This window comes from Limanda limanda, chromosome 9 (genome assembly GCF_963576545.1).
Source record: "Limanda limanda chromosome 9, fLimLim1.1, whole genome shotgun sequence".
NCBI lineage: Eukaryota > Metazoa > Chordata > Actinopteri > Pleuronectiformes > Pleuronectidae > Limanda > Limanda limanda.
This window is the reverse complement of record NC_083644.1, coordinates 841087-856465: the sequence shown is the minus strand read 5'-3', so window position 1 is coordinate 856465 and position 15379 is coordinate 841087. Positions and strand designations below refer to the sequence as shown.

The 15379-nt window shown below is 46.7% G+C and overlaps 1 protein-coding gene across 1 annotated transcript; it reads left to right on the top strand.

Moving 5' to 3' along the window:
• Positions 1-1172: 1172 nt before the first annotated feature.
• orc1 (origin recognition complex, subunit 1) lies at positions 1173-15150 on the top strand. The gene is made up of 18 exons (XM_061078549.1): positions 1173-1267; positions 1946-2073; positions 4207-4379; positions 5258-5708; positions 5905-6184; positions 6675-6782; positions 7317-7379; positions 7712-7819; positions 8181-8448; positions 9280-9386; positions 9867-9968; positions 10058-10229; positions 10372-10479; positions 11098-11247; positions 14016-14135; positions 14221-14378; positions 14468-14555; positions 14885-15150. The coding sequence occupies exons 1-18, from the start codon at positions 1173-1175 to the stop codon at positions 15077-15079; spliced, it is 2874 nt and encodes a 957-aa protein (XP_060934532.1). The 3' UTR covers positions 15080-15150.
• Positions 15151-15379: the final 229 nt, after the last annotated feature.

Sequence of the window (15379 nt, the reverse complement as noted above, 5' to 3'; positions counted from 1 at the left end):
CTAGTCCTTCACTCTACAGCAGGCCTCAGTAGCCCTGCTGTAGAGTGAAGCATGCTGGGAGTTATCTGTGCATGTGATGGAAGAATGACCAGTGGAGGGTTGAAACTCAACGTTCCATACATCTTTAAAATAGAGTTTTGAATGATGTCTTTATTGCTCAGCGTTTAATTTGCTTATTTTTGTTTTTTATCAAAATTCCCCAAATTCCCGAGCTTAACTTCCCACGGAAAGTTTCCGGAAATTTACTGGAAACTTTCCGCCCCTTTGCAACCCTAGATGACACTCATCTCAATTTGAAGTTGATCTGATGTAAGACCTCATACAAGTACCTCAAAGTAAAAATGTGGAATATGGCCAAAATGGCCACTAAATGCAAAATAGCTGGCTTCCTGTTGCGTTTATCAAATTGCACCAATAGACTTTTTTGTGTGTCTGTATTGATTTTTGTGAAGATCGGTCAATGTGAACACGTTCCGGGGGTCTCGGGGGATCACCGTTGAGCCATTTAGCCACTCCCATTGAAAATTCCTCCAGTTTACGTACATTTTCACCACTTTATAACTTTCTGTACATTTCGGTAAGAATTTGAGCATGCTAAATCCCTCAAAAAGCCAATTAATTTGCCTGAAAAAATAAAAAAATAATAATCCTTACAATTTCAATAGGGCCTCACTGTCTATCAGTTCCTGTCCGTGCTCGGGCCCTAATAATAATAATTATAATGATGCTAATACTAAAACTGATAATAATACTAACACTGATTATAATACATATAAACTCAGGTAAAGGTGAGACAACTCCAGAAGCAGATTCAACACATAACTCCTGTTCTTATGAAATATTTAGATGTGTAAAAAACTCCACTTCAAACATTAAAAACACATGTTGGTAAATTAACATAAACATAAATCAACTTTCAGCTTTACAATCACTAAATCCTTCTTTAGCCTGTACATCATTAGTGTTGACGCTCCCACTCCGAGGCAGCAGGTGGCACCAGTGGGAGGAAGTCGCTGGTTACAAAGCGGAAATTACGCAATTTTGGCGCGAACTGCTGTCCGCTGCGGTGGCGAGTGAGTGTTCCGCGGAGTGTGTGTCGCTGTGTTTACTTCTGTGTGTCGAGTCGTTGTGTTTATTGCGGTGTTTCGTGTTGTTGCGTCGCCGTAAACGCGATGAAGTATTTCACCAGACTCAGAGTCCGCAGAGTTTACAGCTGGCGCGGGAAACCGCTGCGATTCAACCGGAAGCTGAAGACGTTCGAATATGGGTGAGAACCAAACTTTCCTGTTGCTTTTGAACACGTCTCCAGGTGTTTGTTCAGTAAAATAACTGAAACATAACTCAGGTCACATGTTAGTTTATTATCTCATAGTTATTGATTCATTCTGTCAACAGATAATCTGTCAGAGTTTAACAGTTTAATATAAAAGTGTTTCCAGCTTCTCCACTGAGAACATTCACTCCATCAGTAACTTTAACCAAGTATCTGCTGGTTTTCCACTTGGCTTCATATCAACACAAGCTGAAAGTTAAAGGTTCAGTGTAGTGACGTGGAGTGGTGAAGGGTCATGCCTTCTTCTTATTGGTGAGATCAGTCACATGACGGTGGGAAGCAGGAAGTGTGAGTTGTCAAAGTGATGACATGTGACAGAACATTAAACTGCTGCTCGGAACGTGATCTGTCTCCATCCTGCTCCTTCACAATAAGAGGGATCCCACTGCTCCACGTTACACACGTATCACAATCACATCACAGTCGTTGTGGGTAAAACACGACAATTCCATTCTTGTCGTCACGTATGAAGTTGTTTTCCAGTCGAGGTTTGAACAAATCAAACCTTGAGACTTGTGTGACCAATGAGAAGCTTCCAGAGGACGTCCGGTCAGCAGCGGTGAGAACGAGTGAAGGACCCGGTGTGATGTTTGTGTCCCCGTGTTGTCTCAGCTCGTTGTCCATCAGTGTGGACGGCCTCCCGAGGACCACCGTCATCAACGCCGGCCAGCACATCCTCATCGAGGGCGAGGACGAGGACAACCCGTACGTGGCCAAAGTCGTCCGGCTCTTCAGTGACGGTGAGTCCGACGAGACGCTCGAGTCTGAATCCATAACACGGTTTATGTGTTGTTAGCTCAGAAAAAGCAAACGATCGACGACCACGTGTGTCTGGATGCTCGTTGGGAATCACGGATTGGATTGGCTGAGTGGGGTCACTTGAGATTATTTATAATACATGTAATTCAAAACCAAGTCAGAAGAAGACATCAGTTAAAAATCCGAGCAGTAGACTGAAATGATAAATTAAGAGAAGTGTATGTGACTGTTAGGGTTGCAAAATTCCGGGAATATTCAAAGTTGGAAACTTTCCATGGGAATTAACGGGAATATACGGGAATAAACTGGAAATGTTGTGGGTAATTTATACTAACTGTATTTACCTTGTCATATACAGACATAAATATAAACATTTTGTTGTGTCATAGGCTGATTTGAGCCCTGAGGAAACTTTGGGCACTTGACTATATGCTTCTGCATCGTTGTGTCATTCTTAACATAGGTCTTTGCACAGTATTTGCAAATGTACACAGCCTTTCCTTCTACATTGGATGGGGTGAAATGTCTCCACACATGAGAGAGTGCACGTGGCATTGTTCTGTAGAATAAGATGAGAAAAAAGTTTGTGAAAAAACACTAATGCAATGCCAGAGATATAAATAGTTAGCCAAACAATTGGAATCGTCTGTAAACATATTTTACAATTGATGGATAAATGAATGGAAATAGTCTAGATGAACAGATGAACAATCCTCAATCAGCATGCTAATATATTTTCCCAGTAATATCATGGAAACTTACCTGACTAGTCCTGCACTCTACAGCAGGCCTCAGTAGCCCTGCTGTAGAGTGAAGCATGCTGGGAGTTATCTGTGCATGTGATGGAAGAATGACCAGTGGAGGGTTGAACCTCAACGTTCCATACATCTTTAAAATAGAGTTTTGAATGATGTTTTTATTGCTCAGCGTTTAATTTGCGTATTTATTTATTTTTTTCAAAATTCCCGAGCTTAACTTCCCATGGAATGTTTCCGGAACGTTTCTGGAAATTTACCGGAAACTTTCTGCCCCTTTGCAACCCTAGTGAGTGTTAAAGAAAGGGAACGCTGTTAGAGGGCAGATCAATACTGATAGATCAAAGGATCCAGTACATTGAAGTAATACAGACAAATGTACAGCAGCAAGTAGCAGCAGCTGCATAAATACTGTAGCGTATGAATTAATGTACAGATTATGAACAGATGAGGTTAATACTGATAATGAAGAATATATGTACATGATCGGTACATGTATGTAAGAGCTCGGAGGGATTCCTGGTCTGCTGCACCAGGGACATGAAGGCTAGAAAAGCTGCGCCAGTAAAAATTGAACCTCTGTGTTAAAACTTGATAGATCTCGATGATTCATTAGATAAATGCGTCTGGCTCCGGACCGTGGTTCACCGGGTCGTGACCTCGGACGACCTGAGCGACCTCTGCAGGCTCCGGAACACCTGGGACTCTTATGTGAAAACCAATTCCTTAAATGAACGTGACAGGAAGCTGGCGATGGTCACATTGTTCTTCCAGTTTTAATAAGACTCGGGTCAGAAACGTACGGCTACGATAACTCTGATGTGAACTAGGGAAAAATCGATTCAGTTACAAATCGCGATTCTTGTGAATGACGATTTTAAATCGCCAAAAGTTTATATTTTAAGTAAACTTTTATTCATTCTATTTAATTTACCTTTTATCTATTGTTTACAAGTAGCCTAAGTGGCATACATGTCTTCATCTGTCAGTTTGTGTGCAGTTGACAGGGGCTATACAATAATAGGGCACATTTTTATTTATTTTCTCTATTGGCTGCCCGGCAGTCATTAAGTTAATGTTAATATTTGAAATATAACTGGTAAAGCTCTAAGTGAATTTGACTGTGTTGTATTTGAAGGAATGATTCAACTTTTTTCCATGGTCCAGTATTTAAAAAAAAAAAAAATAACCAAAAGAAATCCCAGGAAATCGTAATATCGAATCGCAATACTTACAAAATTGCAATACATATCGTATCGCCACCTAAGTATCGTGATAGTATCGTAATGGGGAGGTCCCTGCAGATTCCCGTCCCTAATGTGAACCCAGCGTGAAGACCCAGTGTGTGGTGTGTTCCAGAGAGCGGGAAGCAGAAGAAGGCGGTGGTGCAGTGGTTTGCTCGCGTGTCCGAAGTGCCTCTGAGCAAACTGAAGCTGCTGGGCAGGGAGCCGCACCCTCAGGAGATCTTCTACTACCAGGGTCGCAGCTGTGACGACGAGGTCAACGCCGAGTCCATCCTCCGACCTGTGCAGGTAACGGAGGGATTCCAACTGGTTGTTAACTTCTCCTTTATTTGAACAGTGTGAATGAAAGCAACATCCTCTCTAATCTGCTCACATTAGCTTTAAATTAGCCTTCTCCTGATTGGACGGCACTAACGTGAAGCAGGGACAGCCTGTGTACTGCTAAAAGGCCACTCCAAAAATAAGCCCAAAAAAATTCTGCCAATGGAACAAGTCAAAATTCGCTTGGTAAGATTTCTTGAACTAAGACTTTATATTTAAGCCTTACAAGATAAGAGTGATCTTGAAATTAGCTGGGGAAACTCATTTTTTGCTATATTTTACTAGTGTTGTGAGGTTTTTGTGTCTCAAAAATAGTATTTTCCCCTCAAAAGTAGCATCTTTTTTTTGTCATCCTGTTTGTTTCAAGCGTATTTAACTAATCTTTCAGTTTTATAATTGTGACACTGTTCTAGATTTAAGTTCACCACCTACCTGAAATAAGATTAGAAACTGGCATTTTGAGACAAAGTGTCTTGAAGTTAGTATTCCTGACTCGTATTGGCACTTTTATTTTACCATAATGAGCCGTAATTTACCATCCTGTCATCATCTCAAGTGGTATTTAACTTAATGTAAGCTCTACAAAATCCATAATGTTCTAGATTCAAGACATTAACTACTTCTTATAAGACAGAAAAAATGAAAACTGGTCTTGCATTTAACCAACTTTCTTTGTATTTAAACAGCAAAAAAAGTGAGATCTGTAGCAAAGAGTCGGGTCCGATGTGAACCTGTGAGGACGACTCCAGCTGAGTCTCATTCAGCCTCACAGCACAGATCTCATGGACCGGTTCTAAGTGTTTGCTCTGTGTGAGCTGACCCTGTGACCTCCTTGTCCCTCGCAGGTGAAGCACCTGGACGGCCCGGCGCCGTTTCCCGACTCGCAGGACAAGGACACTCTGTACGTGAAGATGTCCTGGGACTCCAAGACCTTCAAGCTGGTGGAGTCTGCTGTGGTGGAGTCTGCGTCTGAACCCACGCCGGCATCCTCTCCCCCCCGCTGTCCCAAACCCTCCTTGCCCCCCTCGCCCCCCCGGTCCCCGCCCGCGGCAGCTCCAGCGTCTCGAGGCCCCCCCCGACGCGCCCTGCCCACACCGGACCCTTCCATCATGCACAGAGCCTCCTCGGGGGACGTGAGGTACCGAAGGGCGACCATGAGCGCCGGCAAGGCCAGCGCCGCGGAGGCCGAGTCGCTGCACTCCACCTCCAAACTGTCCGCCTCCAAATGTCTGAGCGCCAAGAGGAGGAGCTACTCCGCCTCGACGCCAGGAGTCCGCAAGAAGCTGCAGCTCAACAGTGAGTGTTGTCACATGAGAGTCACTTCTGGGAATATCAACTGGTTTGTTTCTGCAGACCAGTAAAACAAAACTGTAAAACAGAGACGACAACGTGAGCTTGGAAACGCGTCTTTGGCCCCGGTTTGATTGATCCAGTCGCTCGCCGCTCTCGACTCCTCCTCCTTTCTCTCTGACTGTTCCCTTGTCGTTGTCAGGTCCGGAGAAGATGACGCGAGAAGACCTGGTTGACCATCTGCTGGACGGGGAGCTGGAGTCTGTGATGTTTGCGCAGAGGCTCTCGTCCTCTCCTCCTCAGGCCCACAGCCTCACGCCGCTCAGCAAGACCCCCAGAGCCCCCAGCACCCCCCACGCCCACCGACTCGTCCCCCGACTCACCCCCTTCAGGAAGACCCTCGGAGAGCCGGCCGGCGAGGACGCAGCCCACCCGAAGCCTTCTGACAGCCCACCACCGTCTAGGAGAGAAGACTCCACCAGGTCAGGACACACACACACACACACACATGCACAAGCACACACGCACAAGCACACAACTGAAGGAGGATTGTACTTTATACTCAGTTTGTGTTGCTCTTCAACTGCTGTGTTTCTAATATGTTGTTCACCCACATTATTATATTCATATAACATCTCATCCTTATTCTTAAGACTTAAAAGATCAGACTTTGTGGATTATTTCAAGTTCAAGAGAAGCTGGTTTTAAGTGATGCAATCCAAAGAAACTGGTTGAAACTGGTTTTAAAATAATACCAACTGGATTATTTTGGCTTTAAAATTGTGTAAACCTCAGCTTACTAGTTCAATTCATAGAAAATGTACTTAAATTGGTTTATAGTTGTTTAAAAAGAGAGACCTAAATTAACTGTGAATAGAAAATGGTTTCAACCAGAGAAACAGGTTTCCACTGGTTTAAACCAGAGATAATAATTGACAGTAAATAAACCACAGACACGTTGGTGCCTCTCAGTCCTCAGCAGCGTGATGTGATGGACGCAGAGTTTCTCTCCGGCTCGGTCAAAACACCACGAAGAAGAAATGCCACTCCGAGGAGAGACGTGTCCACCAGGGGGCAGAAGTGAGTCCGACCCGGCTGGACTGGTGGCTGCAGCACAACTGTTGTGTGTTTCAGTTTATTCTGGTTAAAGCCCTGAATTCACCATTTATATAATAATTATATATTTAATATATATATTCACATGCAGGTGTAGTGGGAGCACAGATGCTTAAACTCAGGCTCCGCCCCCACTGATGCGTTTTAACACCCTGTTAGCGACGCTTTGTGTTCACCGCTGGTAGTCGAGTCATGTGACTGATGAGAACCAATCAGGAGGAGAACTTCTGTGTCATCGTTTATTAAAGTCTCAGTTTGTCTCCGTCCAGATTAAAACACAAACCCAAGAGTTTTCAAATTAAAACCAAAACGTGTCGGTGTGGACGGGGTCTTAAATGAAAGTGTCGGCACCTCCGATGCTCAACAAAGTGGTGTTTCAGGATAAAGGATGAACATAGTAGACGTGTTGGTTTGGATCAGTCTCAGTTCCAGGAAGTCGTCACTTCAGGTGAATCGACTCTGATCCGATTGTTTGTTAATGACGTGTTTCGTCCTCAGAGCTGCGACGCCATCTCGAAGGAAGGAAGCGAAAACCCCGAGGGAACCTGCCCTCGCTGCTCTGTGAGTGTGATGTCATCATGTTTACTTCCAGAAATGGGAAATTAATATATTAACATTATCTGTTTCAGAAGCCGTTCACACTTTAAAACCTCCGTTCATCCAGAATCTTAAAATGTTCATGTCTATAAAATCAAACTCAGCTCAAATATTATGAAAGTCAATCGAATATGATAGATGATTAAAGCACTGAAAATCTATCATAAATACACAATCAATAAAAACATTGTTTCTTAACTCTCCATCAGTTTTTTGAACTTTGACCTCTCCCACCAGTCTCTTCAGATGTTTCATTTGTCCACCTTGACTCTGTGTCTCCTGTGTGATGTCCCCAGGGCCGAGGTGGACAACGAGAACTCTCCCGCGCTGCCGGCCGCCGTCACGCCGCGGAGCTCCAAGAGGAAGTCGGCCCAGCTGGTGTCGTCTCGCATCAGGAAGCAGCTGTGAGTGCCCGACCCGTCCTCCAGGTCGGGGGGGCAGGGTTCTGACTGGAGGACGTTGATCCACTCTCACTTTTTAGTTCAGTTGAAATGGAAACCTGCTGAAGTCCAATCATCTGTCCTCTGGCAAATTAATATCAGAACAACGTCAAGGATTCACTTAATAATACCAAAATCTTTCTTGTCTCAGAGGATTTACCTTTGCTGAGTTTTATATTATTGTACGTTTGAGCTGGGAATGAGGGCAACGGGTCTTTTTTTCACTCTGTTGATTCTTTGCCATCAAATCAGATTTCACACCATTGTTCACATTTAATCTGGAAAACCTCAGTTGTTAAATTTCATTTGTTTCCTGTTTGTTCAGGAATCTCATGGACAACCATCAGTTCTCGAACTCAGACGGCGAAGAGGAGGACGAGTTTGTTCCATCGAAGAAGGAGCTGCAGAGCAGCAGTGAGGAAGAGGAAGAGGAGGAGGAAGAGGAGGAGGAGGAGGAGGAGGAAGGCCTGGATAGTGATGAGGAAACTGTAGCGAAGAGGAGCCGACGCAGTGCAGCCGCTTCTCACACTCCTCGTTCAAAGAGGAAAACTCGTGTCTCTACCAGGACGCCGCGTAAGACTCCCAACAAGAAGGTACGAGTCCGGACTGATGAATCGCTTCTGTTATGCTTATGTTAGTGTTTTCTTTTATACTATATATATATTATCTCATCCACGTTCTTGAAATACATTAAATTGAACCTTCATATATCGTATTGGTCCGTTCTTGCCAATAGACAGTCCAGCGTCCACTTGTCCTCTGAGGGTCGCTGGGAGTGAGAGACGGGTTCACCCGGGACAGTTCGCTGTCCATCGGCGCCTTCGGCCCAAAATAGAGTTTGAAACACTGAGTTTGCCCACAGGAGGTTTTGTTCGTGTCACATGATGCAGATGATTGGCTCGTTGGGGAGGAGGGGCTCGTTGGGGAGGAGGGGCTCGTTGGGGAGGAGGGACTCGTTGGGGAGGAGGGACTCGTTGGGGAGGAGGGGCTCGTTGGGGAGGATGGGCTCGTTGGGGAGGAGGGGCTCGTTGGGGAGGAGGGGCTCGTTGGGGAGGAGGGGCTCGTTGGGGAGGAGGGGCCGGACATGTGTCGTGCAAACGCCGTCTCTGGTGTCTCTGGACATTTCCAAGTCAAACATTATTTATTTACAAGAGAATTAAAACATATTTCTTCTCAAACTTCATTGTTTCAAACACTTTCTCGTTGATTGGTTGATTCTTGATGATAATTGGTTGATTGTTTTAAAATAAAATGCAATAGAGTGATAAACAATAACTGAATGTGTGTTAAAACTGAGCCTGAAGAAATCAGAAATAATTTACATCTTTAAAGAGACGAGCTCCTTCCCGTGCGGTTCAGCCGAACCCGAGGACTGGAATCCGTTTTAGAAATGTCTCTTGATGTTTTTACGTCTGCCTCAACAGATCACACCCGGCACGCCACGCACCCCCCGTCACGCCACCCCCAGCATCCCCAGCAGGTCACTGCCCGCCCGACGTCCTGGTAATGTCCTGGAGGAGGCCCGAGCCAGGTGAGAGGAGAGTCCAACACAACAACCTCTGACAGCTTCTGCTTCAGCCACGCACACTTTGGAAGTCTAAGCTTCGTACAAATTTTAAGAATGTTTTATGTATTTATGGTTATTCACGGACAACAAAGACAATCGGTGACGAGATGGATGATACGTCTCCACCTCCTTCTGTTGTATTCAATTCCACTCAGATATCTCGGATGCAAACGGCTCCATCTTGTGCTTTTGAAATCATTTGTCAGTACTGATTCTGAAGTGGAGCCAATTGTATCGAGGTCCCGCCCACACACACGCTCAACCAATCACGAGTCACGTTTATATATCATCAAAAAACTAGTTTAAATCAAACTAATCAGAAACATGAACCTCAGTTTGATGGGAGCTGCAGCCGGCCACCAGGGGGCAGAAAGCCTCGTTGTCTCTGTGTGTGTTTGTGTTACACTGAACGTGTGTTACCTGTTGATGTGTGTTGGTCTCCAGGCTGCACGTGTCCTCGGTGCCGGAGTCTCTTCCCTGCCGGGAGCAGGAGTTTCAGGACATCTACAGCTTCGTGGAGAGCAAGATCTCCGACGGGACCGGAGGGTGAGACCAGGCCCGACCCGCGTGACCTCTCGCAGCGAGGCAGTCCTCCCGCTGGTCGTCCCGCTGACCTGTTGTGCGTTGTGTTGCAGGTGCATGTATATCTCCGGCGTGCCGGGCACAGGGAAGACGGCCACGGTGCACGAGGTGATGCGCTGTCTGCAGCACGCCGCCGAGGTGGACGAGATCCCTCCGTTCCACTTCATCGAGATCAACGGGATGAAGATGACCGATCCTCATCAGGCCTACGTCCAGATCCTGCAGGTGAGGACCAGTTGGAAGAGTAGGACATTCAGTTGAATGTGAACTGGAGATCTTAAGTTGTATGTTGCTCTTAATCGTGTCAGTTAACTGAATCCCACAGAACAGACACTGACCGACTCTCTCTCTCTCTCTCTCTCTCCAGAAACTGACGGGTCAGAAGGCGACGGCCGACCACGCTGCCGCCCTGCTGGAGAGGAGGTTCAGCAACCCGGCGCCCAGGAAGGAAACCACAGTGCTGCTGGTGGACGAGGTCACAACCTTTCAATAGAGTTACACAAGTCCTGTGACAACTCTTCATTCTCATTGTTACATGCGCCTTCCTCACCAGGAACACACACACACACACACACACATACTTGTTTATTTAGACTCACACACTCTGTCCTGCTGCCACTTTCACACTCAACAACCCAGTGGATCCATCCCAACAAATGAACTGCTCCCGTTTGTCCCATTTGTTTGATCCAGTTGAAACCAGTGAACTCTTAACAATCAATCAATCAATTTTCAATCAAGTCTACCAACAAATCGCACAAAGTGGAAGGATGTGGTGAAACCGATCGATCACTGTTCACACACTTGTCTGATCCTGTTGTTATTTAAACGATCAACATAAACTATTGTGTTGGGTTTTGTCTTGTGCGTCAGTCAAAGTTGTATCTGTGTGCGTCAGACTGACCTGGTGTGTGTGTGTGTGTGTGTGTGTGTGTGTGTGTGTGTGTGTGTGTGTGTGTGTGTGTGTGTGTGTGTGTGTGTGTGTGTGTGTGTGTGTGTGTGTGTGTGTGTGTGTGTGTGTGTGTGTGTGTGTGTGTGTGTGTGTGTGTGTGTGTGTGTGTGTGTGTGTGTGTGTGTGTGTGTCCTCCTGTAGTTGGACCTGTTGTGGACGCGGAAGCAGAACGTGATGTACAACCTGTTCGACTGGCCCACGCGGCGCCACGCCCGCCTGGTGGTGCTGACCATCGCCAACACCATGGACCTGCCGGAGAGGATCATGATCAACAGGGTGGCCAGCAGACTGGTGAGGGGGACGCACCTTCGGGGTCCGGGGGGACGAGACGTGTCCGGGGGGACGAGACTCTGGATCAGTCTTTATAACGTGTCCCACTTGTTTCACCAAGAACCATAAATATCTCAAAACCCTTTAACTCTACGTACAGCAGTACTCGTGCGTCTCAGGCTCCTCCCACATGGGGTTTAGAGCATCCCTGTTGCTATGGTTACACCTGATGTCCACATGACTCTGAATCAGAGACTGTAAATGCTGCTGATTTCATTTCAGTTTGAAGGTGAGACTTTAGTAAATGATGACGCAGACGTTTCTCTTCCTGGTTGGTTCTCATCAGTCACCTGACTCGACCACCAGCAGGGGTGGACTGGCCATCGGGCATACCGGGCATAATCCCGGTGGGCCGTTGACCCAATGTGGGACGGTCTGGTCCACTATGTTGTTGTTTTGTTTTTTTTCTCTTCTTCCTCTTTAAATTCCCTCCAATTGGGCCGGCCAATTGTCTACAGAGGGCTAGCAGTGTGTTGCCAGCATCGACACATATTATTGGTCTATTGTTTGTCATTGTCAATCAATCATGGGCTGACAGGCTCAGAGAGCCCTGACAGTGCTGTCAATCACAACACAAACCGGGGGCGGGGGGGGCGGGACCTCATGGCATTGGCGGGGGGAGTCGCGGGACTGGCTGCTGCTGAGACAGAAACTTAACTTAATGGATAATAAGAGTAAAAAAACGCCCGGGTGGCGCTGAGTAGCATCGGGAAAAAGCAGAAGTCTCTGGAGGTGGAGGCTGCTAAATGTGCCAAACTGACGGACCTATGTGGTGCCGGGTTCACCAGCCCAGCAGCAGCAGGTGCGCCGGGAGACGAGCGAGGAGGACTCGACAATGATGAGCGAGTGGAGGCAGACATGTGAGCGCGCATTTTCAATTTTCAATACATTCTCCAAACTGGCTCGTTACTTGAGCAGCGGAGGTTGGCGTCGCACGCCTCTACCCACGGCGCCCCCCCCCCCCTCTCTCTCTCTCTCTCTCTCTCTCTCTCTCTCTCTCTCTCTCTCTCTCTCTCTCTCTCTCTCTCTCTCTCTCTCTCTCTCTCTCTCTCTCTCTCTCTCTCTCTCTCTCTCTCTCTCTCTCTCTCTCTCTCTCTCTCTCTCTCTCTCTCTCTCTCTCTCTCTCTCTCTCTCTCTCTCTCTCTCTCCCCCTCTCCCCCTCCTGAGATGTGCAGGTCCGGTGGCGTGTTTGCCGTCGGGGGGTGGGGGGCGAGAGGTTGGTCTATCCCTCCGCAGACTTTTACTTCCTCTAGAATAGTGATAGTGTCTTATTTTGTGTGCCTATAGTATAGTGGTTATACTGTGGTTTATTAATGTTCTTGGGCAGACACAAGAGGCACTTGTTTATAGTTAATTAGAAGTTCAGATGCACTGGTCCATTACTATTTTAACCTCAGCATCTAGGGTTCAAAATTGGTAAAATTATACATTATATGCATATTGTTGTTGTAATTTTTCAGTCAGTTGAGATAAATCTTGAGGAGAAACATTTTGGGTTGTTTTGTGTCTGTATAGACCTACTATAAAAAGCACTTTGCATTTTTAATTTTAGTTCTTGTACTTTTGATACTTAAGTACATTTCAACACCAGATACTTTTGATACTTAAGTACTTTTAATATGAGCTACTTTAAGACATTTAGAAGACATAAGTTACGTCAATTTAATGGCAGATGTGCTCGGCTAATTATGTGGGCCGGTCTGAGCCAAAAAATGCCCGGGCCGTTTTGTTCTCCCAGTCCAGCCCTGACCACCAGCGAACACAAATTGCGCTAAGACTTCCTGTCAGTAGGACTTCCTGTCAGTAGGACTTCCTGTCAGAGACTTCCTGTCAGAGACTGTAGAACTCCCCTCCCCCCACCTGACTTTTCACCATCACTGCTCCTCCTTTATAGTCCAGGCAAAGTTACCCATTTTGGAGCCAGAAATAGAAGTAATTGTAAAATAATTTTTTTCAGCACAGATAATTTCTATGAGGTGTCCAGAACAACATACTAAAAGTCCTAAGAAATCCTAGTTGAGGAAATATGCCCATATACACCCAGCTCATGTGCTTGTCAAATTCATTTCAAAAGAAACTTGTAATACAAAAAAAGTTACTTTTCATAAATACTTTCATTGTGTAAAGTTTTATTTTGATAGGAGTAAAGGAAAAAAACAGCCCCTTTGGGGTGTATTGTTGCCTTATTGAAACACATTGATGAGAATTAAACATATTTCCTCAACTAGGATTTCTTAGGACTTTTAGTATGTTGTTCTGGACACCTCATAGAAATGATCTACGCTGAAAAAAATTCTTTTACAATTAGTCGGTCATAAAACGCTGCTTTGCCTGGACTATTATGGGAGTTTCCGTTGTTAAGCAGCCAGCTGCAGAGGAGACATCTACTTCCTGTTTCCATGAAATGACCGGTGCAGGTGAAAGGTCATGTGATGTTGGGTGTGTTAGTCTGGATCCAGATGATTTCTGATACTGAGCTGAAATGCTTGTTTGTCATTGTTGACGCAGCCTCAGATGGCGTTGCTATGGAGATGAGTCCAGTTTGAGGTTTGGAATCAGAGCATAGCAACCACTTCTGTGTCGAGTTGTTTCAGATTACAGACGGATTTGACGCCGTAGCTCTTGTCTCACCATGATTCACTTTTATGTACATTTGTGTCTTTATTTGGGACGTTGGTGAAGTTTGATCTGATGGACATTGGGACCTGGTCCCGTGTGTGTGTCTCCAGGGACTGACGCGGATGTCCTTCCAGCCGTACAGCTTCAAGCAGCTGCAGCAGATCATCATGTCCAGGCTGAACAAGGTGAAGGCCTTCGAGGAGGACGCTCTGCAGCTCGTGTCCAGGAAGGTACGTGAAGCGCCCGGGGGTCCGCTCGCCTGACCCCGGCTCCTCCTCAGGTCCGTCCACTCACAGCCTTCCTCTCCTCTGACAGGTGGCCGCGCTGTCGGGCGACGCACGCCGCTGCCTGGACATCTGCCGCCGGGCCACGGAGATCTGCGAGCTCTCGGCTGCCACGGGCCTGGTGGGAATGAGCCATGTGATGGAGGCGCTAAATGAGATGTTCTCCTCCGCCTACATCACCGCCATCAAGTAGGATTCTCACCCCGGTCACATGACTGAGATGTAAAAGTGCACCCGAGGAGCTTTAGTGACAGGAAGTGACAGATGTGTGTTTCCAGGTGTGCGTCCGTGCAGGAGCAGCTCTTCCTCCGGGCCGTCATCACCGAGTTCCGTCGCCTCGGACTGGAGGAGGCCACGTTCCAACAGGTCAGATCAAACACGTGAAGAAGAGTCTGAAGATACCAGCCGTCAGGTCACATGTTCCAGAATGTCTGGGGACGAAGGAAAGGGAAAACTTCAGAGTCTTTATTTACCTGCAGAAGGAAACGTTCTGATTTCTACTCTGTCGGATAAAAAACTGTTTATTCGACTGATTTATTAGTTGGACGATAAAAAAATCAGCTGATTTTGTTTAGTGGGAATTTAAAGTGGTTAAAGTGACTTCAGCTGGTGTAGATGTTAAACTGGTTTCCAGTGTTGGTATGTGAAACCTCCCGGGTGGCGAGCTGATCCTGGCGACTTGTGCGCTCCCTCAGGTGTTTGTGCAGCACCAGGCTCTGTGCCGGGTGGAGGGTCTGCAGCCCGTGGGCGTGTCCGAGGGTCTGGCCGTGTGCCAGCGCCTGGGGGCCTGCAGGCTGCTGCTGCTGGAGCCCAGCCGCCTGGGGGTCCTGCAGAGGGTCCGCCTCAACGTCAGCCAGGACGACGTGCTCTACGCCCTGAAGGCCGACTGAAGGACGCCCCCGGTCAGGAGACGTGTGGGAAGGATCTCACTGATATGAATAATGATAAAGGTGAGGGTGGCTGATCCTGATCCTGATCCAGATCCAGATCCTGATCCTGATCCAGATCCAGATCCAGATCCAGATCCTGATCCTGATCCTGATCCTGATCCTGATCCTGATCCTGATCCAGCCTGAACTGAGACCAACTGAAATAAGTTGTTTTTATCATTTGAATCTGACCCAGAGTCACAGTCTGGTGTTTGAAGTGTTCCCAGGACTCCACCACCGACTCCTGTTGTTCTAAGTGAA